This window comes from Mastigoproctus giganteus, chromosome 7 (genome assembly GCF_048544385.1).
Source record: "Mastigoproctus giganteus isolate SK-2022 chromosome 7, ASM4854438v1, whole genome shotgun sequence".
Lineage (NCBI taxonomy): Eukaryota > Metazoa > Arthropoda > Arachnida > Uropygi > Thelyphonidae > Mastigoproctus > Mastigoproctus giganteus.
Window position 1 is genome coordinate 35,679,835 of NC_143581.1, and position 25,037 is coordinate 35,704,871.

Genomic DNA, 25,037 nt, shown 5'->3' on the forward strand with positions numbered 1-25,037 from the left:
AATTGAAGGCAAATGGCGACAATGGCTGAAGGCTCTGGATGGAATGATGCACAAAATTTCGTGAATTCTCAGCAAGTGGATCGTGTGAAATTACTTTATCCTATGGTAAATGAGAACGAGACACCTTTACCGAGATCCTGGAGTCCAAAAGATAAATTTACTTATATAGGTCTTTCTCAGACAAATCTTCGAGTTCACTACAAAGGTGAGTTTGATTACGGTATTCTTTCGTTTTGCTTCGGTGCAGTTGAACGTCTTGGAATAGTACTGAGGGTAAAGATTAAAGAATTTTGTGATCGTTGTATTTCTTGAGTGTATGACAGTCTCAGAATTTCTAAACACTGCCAAGAAACGTTGGATTCTGAATTTAAATAAACTGTGTCACACGCCAAACTGAATTAATAATCGGGAAAATGGAAGCTGTCAAATTACGCAAACGAAAATATTAATCAGATGGTTTCAAAATCCTTTGGTTAGATACTTTTGAAAGTATTTTCTGAAATTGAACTCGATCGTTTTTTGAGAACAAACAAACAAGAGAAGCAAGCGGCAGCGATCCAAGATGTTATTTAGATCTGACTGATTACATCTGTTAAATTTCATAATAATTAGCTTTGTTTCATATTTAAATTTTTGTAATGTAAACCTTAGAAGGGTTATGAAGGGTGCGATGATTTTTATAGAGTTGAAACTGGTTTAAACCATTAAGGTCAATTCTGTCATATCACACGAATAAATGTGTATTGAACCGAGATTATTAAAATTTTTTTTTGTCGAATAGTAGGTTGGCAATTAAATTAGTGGTATTGGTGAATCGAAATTGTGTGAGAAGAGTAAATTCAGAAATGCGATTCGAATGCAATTTCTGCTGTTACCATTTTGGCAGAATTTACCGTTGACATACTTTTGCTTCATGCATGATCCACAGCTGTCATAGAGTAAAAAATTTGTTTGTGCGTAAACGTTTTTTTTTTTTTTTTTTTTTTAATTAAAAATGTTTTCATGGAAATAAAGAATAAACAAAATCCATTTATTATTGTTATTCCTTTTTGTTATAAATTTCGGCCATAAATATTAAATGATTTATTTTAGATTTCGTTCACCCATCCACAGAAATTTTATATTTGCATAGCAAGAATATAGGGAATATAGAAGGATTAATAAAACAAATGAAGATGGAATTCTCACTGTTCTAAAGAATTCCAGAACTAGGGTTCATACATTCAAATTACAGGGCTTGAAGTTTAGATTAGATTGTAGGAAGTTTTCTTTTAACTAGTGAGTCGTTGATAGTGGGAACAAAATTTTCCTCGCAGGTAGTTGAGACTGACAGTGTAAATAAATTAAAAGGCCAACTGGATACTTACCTGTGTGAGGAGGAAAGCATATAATTTGTGTTTTCTTGTCTACTTGGTTTTTTTTTTTTTGCCACTATATGGCAAATACTATTACTATACGATCATTAGCAAGCTGATCTATTAAGACCTTTGCCCTTGTGCAAGCAGGAACTATGGGGGAGGGGTGAACTATAAACAGTGTCACCCAACTCATGTGCTTTGATGTGGTAATTTGCCCTAAAGTGAAGAATTATAGGTTCAAAAAATGAAATTTAGAGATACCTGCTCATGGAAGTTTTGGGATTAAAATTGAGAAATGGAGTCTGGTATATTGTTAGTAGTGTGTGAACTTTTTGTAAAGCTTTGAAAATGCAATCAAAACAAAAACAACATATTTTGTAACACATTAAAAATTGTTGTTTGCTTTGAATTGTGGACATTACTTATTTACAAAATTATAGATTTCTGATGGATGGTCCTCATCTCACGGAGGTTGCCACTATCTTAAGATTCTGCGTGAGGATTTGCACTTGAATATACGTGATTGTTTTAATTTATAGTTTCCTAAAATAGGTGGCACTAATTCCACTACCTAGAAAAAAAATTGTAATTTATTTGTTAGCTACATTTGGATTCATGTCTGAATCCTGTCTTTAGCCCAAGAAGTAGATGGTTAATTATTCAAAAATTAAAGGAAGTTTAATACATAATAACATTGAAAGACATTAATTTATACTCAAGAATAATTTTTTATTATTAAGTTTCTTTTTAATTTATGTTCAATATGACTAAGAAAAGTTTTGTGAAACTAATATATCTAGTATGATTTTGTTTTTGCCTTTTGCATTATCATGATTATTTATTACAATACTTTTCATCCTTTTACAATTTATTTTCTTAAATTAAATATATTGCAACAATGGGAAAATTTTTAGACACCTTTTATATTGGTTCTAAGAATAATGAATCCTAGAAGATACATACTAATAGTTGTGTTACTCTGCTCTCTGTAATATCTAACAGAATACTGAGAACAGTTTAACACAGACTGGAAGAAATGCTTAGTTTCTGTTCAGGCAGAAACCAAGCATTTCTTCCATTTAATGTTTAGACCTAAATGTATGTTAGATAAACTGATGAGATTAGTGGCACAGAAGAAAAATGCATGGGCTGATTATAAATTACTAGAGTACATAGAAGCTTACAGCAACTATAAATTAGTGTGAAATCAGTTACTATGGTGTTAAACCCGCTAAGGCTGATAGATTACAAGAGGTCTTTGGCTAAGAATGTGAAAAAAAAAAAGTAGCAAAATATTATATGTTAATACTAGTACTAGAAGGAGAGGAATGAATGGCATAGTGATTGATGATCCTGTTCAGGTTTCTGATGAACTGAATACATATCATACATCTACAGTGGTGGACAAAAAAACTGCTTCACGTATGAATTTTGCAAGTAATGTGTTTTCCGCTGCATTGTGGGTTGCAGAAATGTTCGAAATGCATTTGTTAGATGGGATATATGTCTGTGAATGAAATCAAATAAAAAGACTTTGTAGTAATGCAATAAAAATTCTTTGTAAAAAAAAAAATAATAAATAAATAAAACATTAACCTTTCAATGTTACTTTGCTTCAGCTCTTATTTGTATAAGCACCATACAGCTGCTGTGTAAACATTTCAGATTGAGTCTTTTTTTTTGATATCACAAAATTTGACGTTGGTATCACAAAATTTGACGAGTACATCTCACTGTTACGATGAGAAAAAACAGAATACAACACATCACTTTGCACACTAACATGAACTGTTACTGCCGGTCATCTGCCAACTTTTAAACATGTCTGAACTTACATACTACAGTGGCGGACAAAAACACAGCATCACTTGTGAATTTTGCAAATAATGTGTTTTGTGCTGCATTGTGAGTTGCAGAAATGTTTGAAATGCATTTTTAGATGGGATATATATCTCTGTGAATGAAATCCAATAAAAATACTCCACCTGATATATCTAACTGCCATAAATATCTTCCCAAAGGGTAAAATGCATAATTAATGGAAATATGAGAAATGGAAATATGCAAAGGTTAATAATGACAGAAACAAACATACATTTTATTGCGTTTACGTGTACAAACTGAAATGACAAGTTAACGTAATAGTATTATGTACTGTAAATCAACAAAATAAGTCCTCAATATTTTGTTGTTCCTCCTTGAGCTGCAATTATGGCCTTGCAATGATATGTGGCATAGAGTTAATCAACTTCTGCATATACGGTTGCCCAACTTCGTGGTACCATACACTTACAATGCTCTCCTGCAGCTGAATCTTACTTGTTGGCTTCATCTGAGCAATTTTAGACAACATTATGTGCCAACAATTTTCAATAGAGTTCAAATCTACACTGTTGCTGGTCCAGTCCAACACTGTAATGCCAACATTTCTGAGGTATGACTGCACCTTAAGGGAGAAAAGCCTTGTGAGACAAGAAGACAAACTCATCATTAAATCTCAATAGCATAAAACTTACCAATTTTGCTGTGTAGCAAGGTCCTGTTGAGTCCTGTTGAAAAATGCAGTTTTGGACATCTGGGTGTTGATCCCTAATAACTGGTTTCAGGCACTCCTCCAAGATAGTATTGTAGGTTTCTGCATTCACCGTTCCATTGATAAACTTAATTCACTACGTTACTTTTGCTTGTTATGCCTCCCCAGACTATCTGATCGGCGGGGAACTTTACAGTTGATATGCAGTCAGTATGCCTCCAATTTTTGTCTTCTGACATGTTGCTTCCCATCCGAGCCTTGAAGGTTGAATTTTGATTTGTCAGAAAAGATGACGGTGTCCCATTGCTCTTTTGTCCATGAAACATGCATTTTAGCCCAAGCAAGTCACTTCTTCCTAATTTGTTGGGTCAACAAAGGCTTCTTCTTGGGCTGATTGGCATGCAAATCACATTCCGAAAGCCATCTTTGGATAGTTCTTGCACTTGTTTTAACACCAGAGGCCATCTCAGTTTTAGATCAGAAGCACTAGCAGCATTCGTAGAAAGCCCTTCCTGGGACAGAGCAACAGTTACACTTTTTTTTCTTGGTGCAACTGAACATATGGAGCCATGCTTACACCTGTGCAAAACAGGATACTAATGAGCGTGTATACCCTTACAATGCCATATTTATAGAAATGGCTGATGCAATACCCTGCAATCACTGTCTGATGCAATATCCTGCAATTACTGTCTGATGCAATAACAGAATTATCTGACACAATACCTTTGCTTTGCAACAAACAAAATGATTGTAATCAACCAACTTATACATTTCACTACAAATGTTACTTTTTTTTAAGGTTATGCAGTTTTTTTTTGTCTACCACTGTGCATTCACACATGAAGTTTTCAGATTTGGGAATACCAGAAGAATACCTAATTCTAACTGGTAGAAAAATGATATCACAACAAAAGGAAGCCGAAAATAAGTTGTTGCACTTAAAAGTAAACAAAGCCCTTGGGTGCTGATTAAATATAAAGCAATTATATTAAAAAAAACAATAAAGAGCTAATGAAACATTTAGCTATGATAATGAGAGCATCCAGGGGTAGGCCTTATAGATTGGAAATGTGAAAATATTTTCTATTCACATTGGTGTAGTCACTGGGGACCTCTTAGCTTGGGAAAATTATAAGTCCATAGTTATAGAAGTAATGCAGGATTCCCTCAATAAGGAATGGGTTTATAAGGCAATCCAGCATGGATATGTTAAGGGAAAATAATACCTGACCAATCTGATTTACTGCTATAAGATAGCCACAAATGAACTGAATGCAAATAATAATTTTGATATCATATTCTCCATATGGACAATGCTGCACAAATTGGAGCAATGTGGCATTATGGATAAGGTATTGTTGCATATGTGGATAAAGGAATGGTTGATTGGCAGGACACAGAATGATTATTTGGCCATTGCAGTTCATGGTTTCACGTTATTTTATTTGAGACTTTCAGGGTGTGGTGTTGAACCTCTTACTGCTTTCATTATTTATTAACTATATTGAGGAAGGCTTCACAAGCTTAATGTCTGAGTTTGCTGATGACGCAAAGGTTAATAATGACAGAAATTAGTGTGTGCTACTCCAACATGACCTGGATAAATTAGGAAGTGGACTGAAAAGTGGCATTTGAGGTTTAATCTAGGTAAATTCAAGTTGCTGTATTTGGGTAGCAGTAATCCCACAATAACATACCAATTGGGTGTTACAACACAAAAGGTATTGGAGAATGAAGAAGACATAAAGGTAGTTGTAAATGCTGACATGAAGTTCTCTGACCACTGTAGACAGGCCACTAGGACAGCCCATGGTGTTCTATTGATAACAAAACAGAAACATGAAATAATTAATCTCTTGGAAGCATTATTGCACAAAATTTTTGATATTACTTCTGCACAACAAATTAATCCAATAATTATTAAAAAACTGAAATTAATTCCTTTCATTGAAAAAAAAATTTCTATTTACAAATGAAATGTGCCTGTGTATGTAATTATGAATCTTATAAACATGAAATAGTAGCATGAAATCATTCATATCCTTTTTCCCCAAGGTTCTTATGGCTCTTACTACATAAAAATTCTGCATGACTGAAATACAAAAATAGTGGCAATACAGGCAACCCCTGTATAACACAGTACTGGTACAACATGGTTTCGCTCTAACGCAAGTGATAAAGTGTGGAATCCTCACACAACACAGTATTTATATAACACAGTTTTGTTCTAACACAGTTAGAGAATTTTGGCAACCTCACATAACACTGTATTTTTGAGCTTTTGTGTGGGGAAAAACTGCTATTATGTTGGATGTAATTTTTCAATATTTCCATTCTTTTTTGTGAATCCCTGCTTTTGTTTCACTAATCATTATGCAAAAAAAAAAAAAATATTGGGAAATCCCCATGTTTGGATCTGTGCTATTGAACTTGTAGAAAAATCTAGATTTCAAAGTGTTATTACAATTGGATAGCGTGCTAGGCCATCCAAAAGAAATCATCCAAACGTTGAAGTAATGTTCCTACCACCTAGTACAACTTCTTTAATTAGATCAAGACATTATATCTACCTTTGAAACTCATTACATGGATTTGGGAAAACATTGATTCCGAATTGAATTGATGGGAAACTGAAGTGGTGGAGACATGGAAACATTTTTCAGTTGTGGACTGTATTGGAATCATAGTTTATCGCTCAAAGAAGTAAAACTGTCAACATTAAATGCGTGTTGGAAAAATGTATGGCCGGAGTCAGTTCATTCGGGAAATATGGTCGAACCGACAAAAAGGGAATCCATGAGGGAATAGAACTTGCTAAGTCAGTAGGAGGGGAAGGTTTTGATAATATGACTACTGAAGTCCTCGTGGGTAGCACAGTTGGTACAATCGCTGTCATTCCACCCAGGTGGAAAAGAGCTAAGTTCGAATCCTGTCGACGATGGGAGGAATTTTTATGGGTATTTTTTGCAACAGTTTTTACAACATAGCTGAGTTAGTTGACCTCAGGTGATGGTAGAATGTTTTTTCTCCAGGAAACTCGGGTTTTTGTCCAGAAAAGTAGAAAATCGACCTCAGAACACACACAATTTGAACAAAGAGTAACATAGCCTTAGTTGCTGATGCTCCTTAAAAAAAAATAAAATAAACAAATAAAAAAATTATTACTAAAGACATTCAAGAATTTCTGGTAGAAAAAGAGGCTGGTGAAGCAGATTTGGTGGAAATGGCATCGGAGGCAAATCAAATCAATTCAGAGGATGATGGCACAGATAAATTCTGAACTGCCAAATTTTACGCTAAAAAGTATAGGGAAAGGCAAAAAGTTAGCCGAGCAATTAGAATGCTATTTTTTGAATTCAGATTCTTCTATTGAAAGGAGCCCGAAGTTCAAAAGGGAGATTCAAAAATGCTTAGTTCCATATGATGAAATAACAAAGATCTATCAAGAAACAGACCCAAATTAATGATTTTTTAAAGCAAGCAGAAGATACATGAAATATAGAATGGTGGATTTTTGTTAGCTCTTGGAACATACCCCCCCCCCCCTTTTTGTACTTAGCATTAGCATTAGTAGAGGCATATGATGCAAGAAAGCAAGCTTATGCAGCATCAGCCAAAAAAAAAAAAAAAAAACCCACTTCCACTTCACCCCTCTGTTCGTTCGAAATACCTGTCCAGCTAAGCCTTAAATTTATTTAGGCTATCAACTTCCACAACAAGGGATGGAAGTCTGTTCCACCAACTAACTACCCGCTGGCTAAAGGGCAAATTTCCGCACATCTATCCTACATCTGTCTTTCCTCAATTTGAATTTATACTTAGTCCCGTAAAGCACTGATTCGCTCTACACGAGATTTTATAGGAACCTAACTACCATGTTATACGAAGGTTACCTGTACATCTCTTTGTATACCTATCTTTTATCATGATCATTTTTATTTTTCTTATGAATAGCCTTCTTTGCATGTTACTACCTTTATGCATGTTGTTTCTAAGAAATTTCACTTACAAATTTATGCTTGCTAAATTCATTAGGGAATTAAAAATCACAATAGACAAGCAAATATTAATTCAACTGATATTATACTTAGCACACAGCTTGTTCAACTATGTCAGTTCCCTTACCGTTTTGCAGATAATAATAATTTTAAACCTTTTGTAGAATTGCAAATTGTGACAATCATTGGAATTAACCTTCCATTATTTGCACCCTTAATTTAATAAAGGTGTAAGTGTGGCATTGTGAGACATCCATTTTTGTTTTAATTATAAAAAATTAATTTTTAGCCTTTTTGCTGAACTGAAAAAGGTAATACAATAATTCATCATCATCAGCAACTTTCCAGTTCCTTCTGTTTTGAGCACTGGCCATCCATTTACTACCCACAAACTCGTGAATTTCATCTAGCCATCTCCGCCTTTGTCTTCCAGGTTTTCTTTTAGCTCCTCTTGGATACCATTCTGTTATTTTCTTAGTCCATCTGTCATCATGTCTTCGAGCTATGTGTCCTGCCCAAAACCATTTTAGTTCTTTAGTTTTGATAAGAATGTCCTTTACTTGAGTTTGCTGCCTAATCCATGTGTTTGTCTTATCTAACAGTCTGATTCCCAATATGATTCGTTCCATTCTTCGCTGTGTAGTTCTCAGCTTCTCTTCCATTCTTTTGGTGAGTGCCCAAGTTTCACTTCCATAAGTCATGGTGGGGAGTATACATTGGTTCATTATTTTATGTTTCAGACAAACTGGGATATTGCTCTTCAGTATGTGACTATATTTCCTGAATGCTATCCATCCAAAATTTATTCTTCTCTTGACTTCCAGCCATTTATCATTATTACAGCTAATAACTTGTCCCAGATAAGTATACGACTCCACCTTTTCAATTACTGCTCCTTCAATCATTATTTCCCTTTCTGTGGCATACTTGTTCATCATTACTTTTGTTTTAGCCATATTCATCTTTAGTCCAAAATCCTTACTAGCTGTGCATAACTGATTAAGATTTTCCTCTAATTCTTTGGGATCGTGGCTTATGACCACAATGTCATCTGCAAATCGTAAATGGTTTAGGTACTCTCCGTTCACATTGACTCCTTTCTGCGACCAGTCTAATCTTTTGAAAGCTTCTTCAAGGGCAGCAGTAAACAGCTTCGGAGATATTGTGTCTCCTTTTCGAACTCATTTCTCAATTTTAAATTTCCTACTGTCTTTGTCTAGTCTAATAAAGGAGGTAGCACACTCATATATTTTCTTCAAAATCATAATATATGGGGTATCAAGGCCTTGTCTTTCCAGTGCCCGAAACATTGCCTTGTCTTTCCATTGCCCGAAACATTGCCTTATGCTGTATGGAGTCAAATGCCTTTTCATAATCCACAAATGCCAGGCATAATGGTATTTTATATTCATTTGCTTTCTCCATTAGCTGTGATATTACGTGAAGGTGATCCATAGTTGAGAATCCTGTCCTAAAGCCAGCTTGCTCTTTCAGTTGATTCTCATCAAGTATTCTTTCTAATCTGTTAGTAATGACCCTTGTGAACAACTTGTAGATGTGGGATAACAAGCTAATTAGTCTATAATTTCCAATTTCTGATTTATCTCCTTTCTTATGCAGCAAAACTATGATTGCATTATTCCACTTAGGCATCACACTTTTTCTAATGCACTTTGTGAAGAGCCTTGCCAGTTTTTGTGTTATGTCTCTTCCTCCCAATTTTAACAACTCTACAGTAACTTCATCTTCCCCCGGGGCTTTCTGATTCTTCATTTTCTTTGCATGTTCTACCTCATCAGGAAGAAAATCGGGTATGTCGTATGTGTTGCTACTTTGCAATCCATCTTCCCCACTGCTGGCATCATTCCCCTGCTCCTTGTATAATTCTCTATAGTAGTCTTCTGCTATTTGAATTATGCCTTCTCTGCTGTTTATAAGTACACCATCGCTATTCTTCAGTTTCAGTATCATTTGTCTTTCTGTATTACTGCTCATGGCTGCTGATTTAAATCCTTTGTTTTCCTTTAATGCTTGTTCTACTTTTCTTGTGTTAAATCTTATGTCCACTCTGAGTCTCTTTCTAATGGCTTTGCATAACTCAGTATACTCAGTTTTCTCCCTGTCAGTGTTTTTCTTGCTTTTCATTTGTCGTCTTCGGTTCATCACGACAAGTGTTTCTTGACTAATTTTTTCTTCTTTGGATTTCTTTTTCCCTATAGGTTTCTTGGGCTTTATCACTGTCAAAAAGTTGTAATATTCCTCATCAATATCTTGGTCCTGAGTAGTCTGCAGAAGCTCAAACTTGTTCTTAAGTTCCAGTACATACTGCTTTTTCTCCTCTTCTGTTATCTCAAAGACCTTTGTATTATTTACTCGAGTCAGTTTTTTCTTTTCCTTTCCTACATCTATATCAAGTGTACATCTTACCATTCTGTGATCACTTCCAAAATTTACCTTGTTCAGGACGGTAACATCATTCACAATATATCTTCTGTTAGTGAGGATGAAGTCGATTTCATTAGTAGTTAATCCATTCGGACTTTTCTGTGTCCACTTTCTGTTCACCCTTTTCTTGAAAAAAGTGTTCATTACTGACAGTCCTTGAGATTCTGCAAATTCCACAAGTCTTTCACCTCTTTCATTTCTTTCACCAATTCTAAAATTTCCAAAATTCCCCTTTCTGCGCTGTTTTGTCTTTTTCCAACCTTAGCATTGAAGTCTCCCATAACAATAGTGTAGTGGGTTTTCTGCTCATCTAGAAGACTCTCAATTTCGGTGTACATTTCTTCAACCTCTTTATCATCATGGCTCGATGTTGGTGCATAAATCATTATAATCCTTAGCTTGTACCTCTTAGAAATCTTGAGTATTAGTCTTGACACCCTTGGTGATGTACTTTTGAATTCCAAAATGTTGTTTTCAAAATCTTTATGGACCAGAAACCCAACTCCACCTTCTCCTTTCATTGTTTCCATTGGTGTACAGCAGATTTCCACTTGATAAACTTATAAGTGATTCATTCCTTCTTCTTGTTTCAGCCAAACCAATGATATTCCAATTAACATTTTCTAATTTCTTTTCCAGCTCTAATATCCTGTCTTCACCGATGAGTGATCTTACATTATAACAGGCCAGGTTCAGTTTCCGTGCATGGTAGCCTGGTCATACCCAGAGATTCTTAGCACCCTCTTCTTCCACTCTAATCCTCTCGCTGCCGTAAGAGGGAGAGTGAAAGCTGCTGGGGACTGAGGGCCATTTGTTTTGTCGTGCTGTCATATGCTGGAGGGTTTGGTCTTTTCCTCTTCAAGCTGACCAGGTGTCTTGAAGAGAACCGCTCTACACGCTCGTTGCCACGTAAGTGACGTAACGGGCGCCTCCGTAGCCAGGTGGGAAGGAGCAGCAGTGCGTAGCACACGCTTCTTGATTAGACCGGGGTTCGAGCCCGTCATCACCAAATATGGAGGATGCGGAAAGGTCAGGGAATGACCACCGCATATCCTGGAGCAATATGGCCTTAGTTGCTAATGCTCCTAAAAACCAAACAACAAACAAACAACAAGTGACGTAACAGGGCTTACTATCGAGAAGGTGTGCATGAGTGGATTTTAGGGAGGCAGGCCAACTGGACTTCTCCTAAATCTTCTGTAATAGAGAGATATTGGATCCATCAGTGTTTTAGGCTGAGTGTCTGATAACACACAGGATACCTGTTCCCCTCGCTGAGTGTCTGATAACACACAGGATACCTGTTCCCCTCTAATGATGTGTTAAACTCAGTTAAAAAATACTGAAAGAAATTTATGAGTGAATCCAAAAATAAAGTTTTTTCATATATTTTTAGAATTTATGGTCCCTCACTTCCCCCAACTGAAACCCGGGTGCAGGCATGGGAACTGGAACTAACTAGAAGAAAGATACATGCTTTTGCTCACCTGGAGTCTTTTAAAGCCCAAACAAAACTGATGCCTTGCAATTCATAGTATATTGAAATGAAAACAGAAAATACAGTATAATCAGTTAGGGAATATTGATGGGTCAGGGTACACAGAGGAATTTTATTTCATTTACAAATTAAAAAAAAAAAAACAACAGAAAAAGTTAAAAATGTGGTCTCAGTCTTATGCCATACTAGCAACAGAAAGTGGAATCTAACAGGAAATAATGCCAATTCCACAGGATATTAAAATTTTATTTTATTATTTCCTAAATTATGTGGTACAAATGATGGAAGGTTAATATCTTTTCCACAACACATTAGATCTAAGTACAGAAAATGCGACTGTTTGTGATGTGGCATATATACACGGAAGTGAAAGTAGAATAATTTCAGTGCTAATCTTTTGGTAATTTGATGCAGGGAAACAAAGATTATATAGCATCAGCCAAAAAAAACCCAAAAAAACTGCATTATTTTCTTGTTCCTTAGAATAATAATTCATCTCCAAACCTTCCTTAAATTAATTTAAACTATAGTCTCCACAATTTTAGGTGGAATTTTATTTCAATGATTGAGTACACTTCTGAATGCAAACATCTGTTCTGCAATCACCCTTTTGCAATTAAAATTGTCTTATACAATGGGATAATCACCTTTGTTCCTGCTGGCAAAGTTTCTATCTATCACTGAACCCCACGGGCTGTCCTACCATTTTGTATGATTTTATTGCATAATAAGTATTGTAAAAGAGCATTATTATTTATGGAGGCCGATGATATTAAATGCACATGAATTGATGATCTGTTAAGTAAATGGACCGTGCTGAAAAAAATTCCATGGTTTTGGTAAGAATGTATATTGGCTGCAATTCTACCCAGGCATGATGGTATGCACTGTATGCTAAAAGCCTTTTGGATTAACTTGATGTACTTTGCAGAGCTTTTAAGGATAAATTTTTATCAGTGGACAGCACTTGTAAGTAAAAGGAATTTGTTTTGTACAGACAAAATACATTTGAACAAAGGTGGTGAAAGGTTTTTTGCTAATATCATTGAGGCCACCTTAAAGGCTCAGTGAAACTTCTAGTTAGGAGGAAAGATAGAGATAATATAGATTACTTATTTATCTGATTGCACACATCTCAAAAGTTAATTTTTTGTTGCAGCAGCTGACATTTGTAAATTGTACCAAGGGTAGCAGTGTTTCAAACGAACTGGAAGCTAATGCTAGGCTAACAAGTTTAAATAACTTCAAAGAGTGTCAGCACAGTAAACTGTATAAGAACACTTAGTCTCAACTGTCCAGAGCAGTGGTTTTCAACCTTTTTTTTTAATAATGGCACCCCTAAGTGACTTATTTTATTTTACGGCACCCCTACTCAATTTTCTGCCTGTTAGATCTAATATAATATAATTATAAAAATTACATTTCATAATACAAATTATATGCAGTATATAATTTTATTCTTTATATAGAGGTAATAAGTAAACATCAATTATAGATCACCACAAAATTAAAAAGATACTGTACACCTTTTTATAATGAAATAAACATATAAATTAAAAATAATAATAAGTGTAAGTAACTTAAACCCAAATTACATGGCACCCCTGGAATGTTGTTGCGGCATCCTGGTTGAAAACCACTGGGCAAGTGTGTCGTCAATAACATGTAGGAATTACTGTAAAGATTCTAAGATGAATGCAGGGCAGAAGGCAGTGGGTTATTATTAATGGATATTCTTCAGATTGATGTAATGTCAGAAGATTCACCCCTCCCCCAAGGTCCAGTTCTTGTACTACAGTTGTTTCTGATTTTCATAAATGACATTCACAATGGGATAGAGAGGATGATGTTAAAATTTCCAGACAATGTAAAGATTGGTTGAGTTGTTAATCAGTGCAAAAAAAGTAGAGCTCCTTCAGGATGATTGAACAGGCTTCGAGAATGGTCAGAAAAGGCAGCTATGTTTGAATGCAACATAATTCAAGGTCTTACACTTACCAACTCCAAAATAACTTATACACATGGTGAAGTTTGAATTAAAAACTGTAGAGGAAGAAAGGGATCTTGGAGTTACAATACAGGCAGATGTGAAGTTCTCCTCAGAAAGTAAACAGGTAGCCAGAAAGGCCCATAGTTTCCTATCATTGATTTATTGAACTTGTTGAACCTGCAAATATAGATGGGTCATAATCCTTCATGCATTCGAAAATGATTATGAAGTATAAGGTAATTGTAAGATCACGATTGGAATACTGTGTCCAAGTATGGAGGATTCAGCTGAAAAAAAAAAAAAAAAGACATTGAGTTTCTTGAAAGAGTCCAAAGATAGGAAACCATATGAGGAATGACTTCGGTTATGTGGACTTACAGAGCTTGGCAACCAGCCACCTTAGTGGGGACCTAATTGAGGTATATAACTATGAGAGCAGTTAGTAAAATGAATGAAGGCAGAATTTTCACTTTTATATAGAATTTCAGAACTACGGGCCATAAATTGAAATTATAGGGAAACAGATTTAGACTAGATTGTGAGGAATTTTCATTTATCCAGCAAGTTGTTGATTGTTAGAAAAAGTTGTCCCCACAAAGCCTGTGGCTTCATTATACTATGTGGCTAATACAGGAACTCCCCTACTTTTGTAATACTTGACTTATGGAAATTTGACTTTACGTAAGTTTTTACCGGCCGGTGCAAAGTTGAAAAAATCGTGGAAGTGTATTTTGCATCCCGTAGGAATAAATGGAGGTATCGTGATAATATCGTAATGTGAACCCAGTAACACTTTTTTTTTTTTTTTTTTTTAATTTGTTCAAAGTCCTTGGAAGTTGAAAATTTCACTATATTACTAAGCTATTTATCTCTCTAAAAGGTCATATTTATAATGGAAATTGCACTACCCTTTCATCTTTATCATATGTTCTCGTTATAAGAATCAATTTTGAACCCCTTTGAGATGTTTTTCTAAAGCACGTTTCTAGAGGTCACGACCAAAAAACAATAAAAACAATTTGCACTTTTTCATGTGCACGTGCTTTAGAAAAACAAGATGTTTTTCTAAAGCACGTTTCTAGAGGTCGCGACCAAAAAACAATAAAAACAATTTGCACTTTCTGGTTTTTATTGGGCATTTTCTGTTAATGCAACCTTTTTATAAGCGGGTAGTAAACTCGATCTTATTGCATTTGTGAAAATTCTGATAATTGGAATTCTGTAGGTTTTTATGTTATGGTATTATGGTGAAATATGTTCCCCTTCACTGAAATCTTTAATCATATAAAAAACAAATTTTCAGAAACTTGTCTTCCCTCCTATTTACGTATTACTATGATGATGGGAAAGGGACCAATGGAAAGTGCAAGTGCTAGGAAACCAAAGAAAATTGATTTAGAAATGAAGATGAAAATGATTAAGAAGTACAAAGCAGGACAAAGTTTATCATCTATTGCAAGGCAATTAGGTCTCGCTGCTTCAACAGTGAATACTATTTTAAAGGATAGTGCACGTATAAAAGAACATGTCAAAGGATCAATGCACTTAAGATCAACAGTGATCACAAAACAGCATTCAGGTGCTATATCGAAGATGGAACATGTTAATAATGTGGATGAAATATCAGATTCAGAAGCGAGTGCCCCTGATTCTAATGACCATTCAAGCAAAAGCAACAAGTATTTATGAAGATATTAAGGATAAGTACGGTGAACCCCAAGCCAAGTTTGTGGCAAGCAATGGGTGGTTAAATAGGTTCAAGCATCGTGCTGGTTTCCACAATGTTATGTGGTGAAGTCGCCAGTGCCAATTCTGCAGCTGCAGAGAAATTTTGTGATGAATTGGAAAAAATTATTGATCAAGGCGGCTATTCAATGCAGCAAATTTTTAACGTTGACGAGACTGCTCTGTATTGGAAAAAAATGCCAGATTGAAGATACATTGCCAAAGAGGAAAAGACATTGCCAGGTTTCAAGGCTTCAAAAGATAGGGCAGTGTTCTTGCTTGGGGCTAATGCAGTGGGAGATTACAGATTAAAACCACTGCTTGTGTACCATTCTGGAAATTCTTGTTGCATTTAAGGGCATCAGTAAAGCCACCTTTACTTGCTGTGTCAATTGTTGTCAATATTCACAACAAGGGATAGGATTGAGTCTTTTCAATGTAAACTTGAATATTGGAAGAGGAAATGTAGAAAAAAGGCAGTATGAATCCAACTCTGAATGATTTTTGATAGAAACAGAATCTAGCCTGGAAGAAACTTTATAGTAGCATCATCCAATATTTAAATGGTTTGCAACAGGCATTCCAGAAATACTTCCCATCTTCTACTGATGACACTACCCAGATTTGAAAACCATTTTGTTTTTCAGAGAAACCGGATGGCATGTCTGTACAAAATTATGAGTGTTTGATAGATATTACACCTGATACTAGTTTGAAACAGAAATTCAGTGAGCTTTTTCTGGTTGAATTCTGATGCAGTTTTCAAGAATATCCACAAGTGTATAAATATGCAGAGATTAAACTTCTGTTTCCCACAACTTATATGTGCAAAGCTGGATTTTCAAGTTATATGGCAACAAAATCTAAATATTGTTACAGACTGGGTGTCACACCTGACACTCTAGAATTCAGTTGTCTATAATCACTCCCAACTTTAAAGGACTTTGTGTGACGAAGAAACAACACCATTCTTCATGCCAGTAGCCTATGAGGTATGATTGAATGTATACTTAAATAGTGGAAGTTTATTATAGGATTGTAGGGATTGGATTAACCGGGACATTTCAAGACTCCAAATTTAAAAAAAAAAAAAAAAAAACCCAGAAATCATAAAATTCAATTAATAACTAGAATTATTCAGTGATTTTTTTGTCAGTCTGAAAAGGTAGATTATAAACATATAATAAATCAGTTCTGAGATACAGTAAGACCCCCGTATCCGTGAGGGATACATTCCAAGACCTACTGTGGATGGCTGAAACCGCGGATTTAAGCGAACACCTGCCGACCCCATATGTAACATGATTTTCTTGTACATACGTATAATAAAGTTTAATCGATATACTAAACACACAGTAAGACATTACCAACATTAAATACGGTAATAATAAAGTACAGCAGACTCTTGGTTTACCGGGATTGGATTAACCGGGACATTTCAAGACTCCAAATTAAAAAAAAAAAAAAAACCACCAGAAATCATAAAATTCAAGTAATAACTAGAATAGGTATAAACAGATATTTTGCAAGTTGTAAATAAGCGACAAGAACCGGCGTTATAAGTCATCATTGGGGGATTAGTGTACCTATTATCTTGCAACCCCCCTGGTGTCTTCACACTTACCGCTCAAAACAAAAAAAAAGAGAGACCAAATGTTTAGTTTAATTTAGTGTGTTGCGTCGATTGTTGTGTTCCGTTGCACCACAAAAAGACAATTTTTATTTCGTTATTTATGTTAGGGATGTTGGAATTTTTTTTTTTTTGTTTAGAAATCGCGAAAATGATGGGCAAATGCAAGGGTTGTTCTTTCAAATTAAACAAAAACTTGAAATTATTAAAACGTTTGAAAACGGTACATCCGCTAAATCTCTAAAGAACCATTATAATGTTGGTGATCAAACAATATGCGACATTGTAAAAAATAAAGGGAAGCATCGTATTGGACATGCAAGTAGTATGTGTTAAGTTTTTCCATTTTTTTTCCATGGTTAACCGCGGGTAACTGAATCAGCGGATACGGGGCCACAACTGTATAAATTTTTAATTTTGGGTACCTATTATCTGGACACCCTCTATTTATGTGAACAACAGGGATATGTATTTATTTTTCAAAGCCAAAAGGGGATCCATCAGCAAAAAAAGTTTGGGAAACACCGAACTAGATGATTGTTATTTCCATCTAGACCTGTCATTACCGTCAAACTAGATGACATCATAGGGCATGGTACATCACCCATTAGTAAGAAGTGAACAGGCAATCGTCAGTTGGAACAGGAAGAAATAGATTGCAGTCGTTAAAGATGGGGGTTTAAATTCAGCAAAGGGTCTTATTAATTGGGCAGACAAAAGAGGGATGGTTAATATGTTAGAAGTATGGGACGCCCTTAAAGCCATAGTCATAGATGCCATGAGGTCATATATACTGTAAAAAATATAATGTGGGGAGGATGCCAAGATGGATGAATACAGAACTGTCAGTCTAATAGAGCGGAAAAAGAGGCATGCAACAGTTACAGCTTGATGAAAGGTGCTGAAGCCTGTGACAGCTACAAGTTGATCTGGAATAGGACCACAGGAAAAATGAGGTTGGCAATGGCTAAGTATAAGAAATCACTGTCTAAGTGAGCAAAGAATCGAGACAAGGAGGTTTTCATAAATGTGAATACAAAAAAGAAAACAACTCAATTGGCCTTTGCATAGTGGTATAGAAAAGTGTTAGGTAATCTGATATTGCTGATGAATTGAACAGTACTTCACATTGATCTTTTCAGACAAAAGACTTTTTATGAGTGAGGAGAGGTTGAGCAGTGTGAAACAAGCAATATTGAAATTTTAGATGATTGTTTATTAGAAAAAATTTTGATATATGCAATAAATTCCAGGGACCTTTCCTACCTAAAGGTGAGTAAGGTCCCCGGAGTTGATTGCATATATCCAGTAATCTTGCTGCAGGTGTATGAACCATTAGGATTAAGCATTAAGAAATCATTGTTATTGGGAGGGAGGGGAAGAATTACTTTCAACTGGCCCCTCGACTTGCACACCTGTACATGGTGAGGGTACCTCTCAGTGATGCTGCTGGTCCTCCAGATTAGCATCGGTGGGATCCAACATCCACAGCCTAGGTTCCATGATAACACCATAGGTGGTTGCTGTGTGCTGGGATCCAAGATCTCCCCTTATCCTGTAAACTTGGTAAGGGGTGGGGATCCTGGTTGTTTAGAGACCCAGCTTCAACACACCACTTTGGCTATTTGCTTCGACAAGGTGGGTGTCTAAGATCAGTCGGCTAGTGGGTTTGCCTGAAAGGGTCAATGCCATACCACTACCCTCATTGTCCGAGGGACAGGATTCTGGCTGGTGGCGGTGTGGGTATAGTATCTGGGTAGCTCTGACGTCCTGTTCCTGAGTGCATTTATTGCTTGCTGGGCAGTGGGCATTCCATTTGGGTTCAGTGGTGGTTGGGGAGCCCAGCACCGAACAAAAACAAAATACTTGTTAATTCTGATGAAGATATTTCTTCTGGGGTTCCAACATGGTCCCTATGTGAAAAATTTGAAGTTGACCCTGCTGATGTCACTTTAGCAAAATGACAGAAAACCGAAAGAATATCAGGTCCAACACCTCGTTACCTGATAATACACTCTACAAGTGAGAAAGCTATTAGAAAAATGTCACCCTTCTTTATCCAGAAGGGTTGGCAGGCCCTCCTAAATGGCTTCTTTCCTTAGGCGACATACTTAAAGAGACCAGAAGTGAGCGCCTCCGTAGCCAGGTGGGAAGGAGCAGCAGTGTGTAACACACACTTCTTGATTAGACCGGGGTTCGATCCCGTCACCACCAAATACATATGTCCCAAATCCGGAGGATGCGGAAAGGTCAGAGAATGACCACCGCATATTCCCGGAGCAATATGGCCTTAGTTGCTAATGCTCCTAAAAACCAAACAAACAAACAAACCAGAAGTGAAGACATTCAGAACAGCTCCAAGCTACATCTATTGGGAGAATGCTTATCACAGTTATCTCCACGAGACACTTTAACTCATCCCGTGCAATCATCGCTGAATGGAATCTTGAAGTGTCCAAAGAGGAAATCTGTTCTAAATTAAATCCTCACAAGTAGTGGCAGCTGGAAAATGAATATTCATGTGTAGGGATGGGAAACGTATTCCCACTAGAAACATCACCCTGATATTTAATTCATTGACGTCTCCTAATGAGATCAAAGCTGGTTATAGCAACTGTCTGGTGCATCCATATGTCCCAAATCCATTAAGGTGCTTTAAGTGCTAGAAATATGGACACTTGCAAATGGCCTGTCGTGGAGCCTTTGCATGCACTTTATGTGCTGCAAAGGACCACTAAACTACATCATGTTCGGCCACAAAACACACCTGTATTACAGTAAATCTCATTAATATACTCATTTTATACAAAGTATTTGTTTATATGAAGCACATATCATTCCTCTGTGAAAGGGTAGGCTTTTCTATGTAAATATATTCATTTATTACAAAATTCTGTTAATATGTATTACAGAGTTCTTTTTCATCCCGTGAGAAATAAATATTGTAATTTTTTTTTTTGTAAAATATAGAGATTGACTCATACCTTTTTATAGGAAGTTCTTTGGCCCGACGCTCACATCAAATTAATCTAATTAATATGTTATATAAAACTAAATTTATGACATGATATTATGGTTTAAAATTGTTAATATATAGGAGTTTCTTAAAAATAATCCTGTATTCAATTTCCATAATCTACTCACTGCCAAAAGGAAGGGCAAAGCAATGCCGATGCACATCAACCCACTAAAAACTAAACGACCCAGCAATAATGGACTGGAAATTGAAGACAATTGTCAAATTTACTAAAATATTGTAGACTAAACTTCTTAATAAGGGACAAAGTTATTTCGGGGTGGTCCATGCTCTTACAAATAGCGGATAAAGGGGACATTGTTGTCGTCTTAAATAGAAAGGATTATATTGAGAAATTAAATAATATATCCGATAACTCAACATATATCAACTGGTAAATAGAAGTACGTTTAACAAAATGAACTGATGCATGTTTTCTCGATAAACAATTCACACATTTAGCAGGAGAGTCCTTAGAAGGGCAATCCTTAAATTGATGGCCCATTACACCACAATGTCCACATAAAACAATACATTGACACTAACTGAATACAGGAAGAAAGACTATATTACAATGGCAACCCTAAAGAATCTAAAAGCTAGAACCAATAATGTACCTACCCTGTTTGGACAAATTAAGTTGCACAGAACGGGGTATCTGATTATACCTATTGTCTCCTTCAAAAATTCGGCCTTTGCATCTCTCGCATCATATTTATATGATATTATAAAACCTTTACGTCTTATTTTAAAATTCAGTATAAAAAATTCAGAGTCACTTTTTAATAAATTAAAAGACAAAAAGTTAGATAATGATGATAAATTGTTTTCCCTAGATGCTGTCTCATTATACACCAATGTAGATGTTAATTATTCACTTGATACACTATGGGATTTGATTTGATTCCATAATATTGAATAAAACCAAGTTACCAAAAACTGAAATATTTTATTTTATCAGATTTTTCATTCAAGCCAATTACATTGATTTTCAATCAAACATTTATAGACAAATTTTTGGACTCCTGATGGGACTTAACTTGATGAGTCACCTTGTCGAAGAAATTTACCTTAACAATATCGAACAATTACATTTAAATCCGTATATTTCAAGTTTACCATTTTATAGTAGATACCTTGACGATATCCTGGTCATTTCTCATAATTAATCATGATAATTTCTCATGATATTGTAATTTCTCATGATATTTTCTCATGATAATTTCTCATGATATTGTAATTAATCTTGTGGATTCATTTAACAAAATTCATACGAGACTTAAATTCACTTTAGAAGATGAAAAACGGGAGAGAAATCCATAAATTTTCTTAATTTTACGTTAACTATTGTCAACAATAACATATATTTTAAAATATGCCGCAAACCAACAAATACAGGAAAATTTTTACATTATTCAGGTTATCATCCTTTTATTTATAAAAGAAGTATCATTTTTAGCCAATTCTATAATGCTTACAGATATAGTTCTACACAGGAATCTCTTAATAATGAACTTAGGGAACTCTCTACAAGATTTTTGAACAAGGGAGAGAGTGCTGACTCTCTTTAAATATTACAGCTGTGAATTACAGGCTCCGAAAAAGTGATAAGTGTTTGCCTTTTTATTTACCTAATTGTTATTTTATAATGTACTGTATACGTAGTCTTATAGTTATAGTTACGCTGGTTATTTTTATTTTTAATTTAGATAAAGAGTTTTTGTAGATTACTACTTAATATACGTAAAACCGTTATTTCGTTTGAATCTTGCAGCCATTGTTTTTGTATAGAGTAGTAGGGAATTCAAAATTTTAATTGTGGTAACTAGATAGCTCTAACGTATAATTATATAGCGTAATACGCATCACTGCATTTAGGATTCTATTAGATAGTTTGCCGAACTCTCTGGAACAGAACATGATCTAGCCAAGGAGGATGTCTTTGTGTGTGCCAGGTGCAGAGAGTGTCTAGAAATTAGGCATCAACGCAGCGTTCTACTGGTCATCTATGAGAGCTTGAGGTGTACGGTAGATGCCCCCGAAGAAATTAATATGAGGACCCGTCACGCTCTCAGCTGCCCAACTCAACGCCAGAGCTCACTCCTGGGCATCAGGCAACACAGCGGCAATCTCCAAGGCAGACTGCATTGGTCCCAAAGGAACTAGTTATTGTTGGTGACTCTATTGTCAGGGAGACGGGGAATATATTGTGTAAAAAGGATAGATGGAACAGGACCAGGGTATGTCCACCAGGGGCAAAAGTTGATGACGTTGTAAAGCATATATCATCTTTTAAGGGCACGAAAGGTGATATTGTTGTACACGTTGGCACCAATGGCATTAAGGGTAGGAGATCTGCAGATTTACTTAACAAGTACAGGTTAATGTTGCAAAAGAGTCGTGAGTCAGGGTTAAATTTGAAAGTGTCTGCAATTCTGCCCAGACACAATAGGAGGGAGTACATAATAAGAGCCTTGTCAATCAATTCGGCCCTGGAGGGAATGTGCAAGGCTCAAGGGGTAGAATTTTTTTCAGCGTGGTCTGTGCTTGTTAACAGGAGAGACTGCTTCTACAGGGATGGGATTCACTTAAATAGAAAGGGCGCAAGAATATTTGTTGGTGCCATCGAGGCAGTGTTAGGTGGGTCGGAAAACTGCTAGCTTGGGGGGATTCACAGACTAAAAGGTTAAAAGTAGCTGCAGGCAGAGGTGAAGGTGATTCTTGCACAACTTCTATTAGAATAAGTACCGACATGGAGCGAGGGGTGCTGGGGGTTTCAGGGACTGATGGCAGTCATCGTGAAACAGGTGGGTATATGGGATGTGTCAGAGTAACTAGGAATAGGTGCATGTATGCCAGTGCTAGAAGTATAGTAAATAAATTTGATGAATTTGAAGTGTTGGTCAAGACATCAAAGGCGGATATTGTTGGGATATCAAAGATGTGGTGTAACACTGATATTAGGAATGCAGAATTGGAATTTGGGGAGTACAATGTGTATAGGAAGGGAGGAGGTGTCATGCTGTTAATTAAGAAAAACATAAAATCAAAAGAAGTGCATCCAGTTGATATAGATGAACAGTGTACTGTTGAGTCAGTCTGGTGTGACATAAGCACTGCGAAAGCAAAAATAAGTGTAGGAGTGTGTTATAGCCTAATGACTCGAATGAGTATAATGAACAATTGTAAAGAGAAATAGTGGGCTAATAAATCAGAATGTCTTATAATGGGGGATTTTAACTTCCCAGATATTGATTGGAACTTGTGGGTTGGTCATTCACACACTAGTAAGACTTTTGTGGATTTATTGGATACAACCAGAGAGGGTAATACTCTTGATCTGGTTATCAGCAGTGATCATTCGTGTATTAAGAATTTGCAGATAAAGGGACCACTAGGTGGCAGTGATCACAGTGTACTGATGTGGGAGTTACTTAAAGATATAATTACCATCAGGGGTAAAGGAAAGAGTTTTTGCTTCCGTAAAGATGAGTACAGTGGTCCCAGACAGTTTTTAAATTCTGTACAGTGGGATCAGCTGACAAAGTTACCAACAGTAAATTCTAAGTGGTAAGCATTCTAGGAATTAATCGTGGAAGCTACTAAAAGTTACTAATGAGACTCGTGACAGAGAAGAAAAATGCATGGGATGCATATAAATTATCAAGTGACTCAGACGCCTATGGCAGATATAAGCTAGTCTATAATCAGGTCACAAAGGAGGTTAGGCAGGTGAAGGCAGATTACGAGAAACCTTTGGCAAAGGATGCTAAGAAAAACAGCAAGGATTTCTTTACTTATATAAACTCTAAAAGGAAAGGGATGAATTTGATTGGTCCACTTGATATCGATGGTTCGACTGTTGATGATCCTGCTCAGATAGCAAACAAACTGAATGAGTACAGTAAACCCCCGCTATTCGCGGGGGTTACGTTCCTGAGAAATGCCGCGAATACTGAGTTATGGCTCCCATAGTAATAAAGGGGTTCCGTTCCAAAGTTTGAAATATATAAGAAAAACTAGTCTAAAATTTTGTCTGTGTAGGTATTATATGTACCTTCATAATATGACTATGTACATAGACAGTACGTAGTGAAATGCAAGCATATGGCATCGAAATGAAAATAAGAAATAATTTAATATTAAATGTAATATTTATTAGAAATTTCAAACAAATATTTCAAACCAGCGTCTTTGCTAGCTAAAAAACCTATCCCGCCAGTGCTATCACCAGTTTCGCTAAAGCGTTGATAAGGAGTTTTGCATTTTGAGTTTTCACGAATGATGAGTGAAGTTAACGGAATTTTATTTTGAGTTCGGTCTTCTACCCACAAATTTAAAGCCTTTTCCATTTTTTCTAATTTAACATCACGAGTTACAGAGCAAATTTTTGAAGCAATTAGCTCGTTTTCACGGACACTACGGTGGATTTTTTCTTCCGATTTCTTGATTGATCGTACCGTTGACTCATTGATTTTTATAATGTTTTGCCACTGAGGAGACACTTTCACCATTAGAAATTTTATCTAATAACTCAATTTTATTCGCTAATGTCATCACCTTCTTTGATATTTTCACATTTCTCTTGCTATTCGTAGTCATATTTTTGTAGGGGTTAGAAAGAACTTGTCCACAATAAAGTCACATTCTTCCGTTAACACACTCGAAAAAGTCTGTTTTACACTGCAAAACGGTAGATTTATTACTTTTGTAAGCATATCAATTTATAAATTTATTCAATCTATAAGCATATAAATTAAAAGCAAACGACGAAACCTTCCATAACAAGCGCATAACACATACTGAACAAGGATTAGCGAGAAACATTCACGCTCGCGATT

General features: G+C 35.8%; 1 protein-coding gene across 2 annotated transcripts in view; it reads left to right on the plus strand.

The window, feature by feature from the left end:
• Positions 1-25,037, plus strand: part of RanBPM (Ran-binding protein M) — a 380,347-nt gene continuing 355,310 nt past the window's right edge. For both annotated transcript variants that reach the window (XM_090377616.1, XM_090377617.1), the window contains exon 1: positions 1-205. In XM_090377616.1, coding sequence (XP_090233742.1) covers positions 13-205 — 193 coding nt within the window. In that variant the 5' untranslated portion in view covers positions 1-12. The remainder of the gene's footprint in view (positions 206-25,037) is intronic.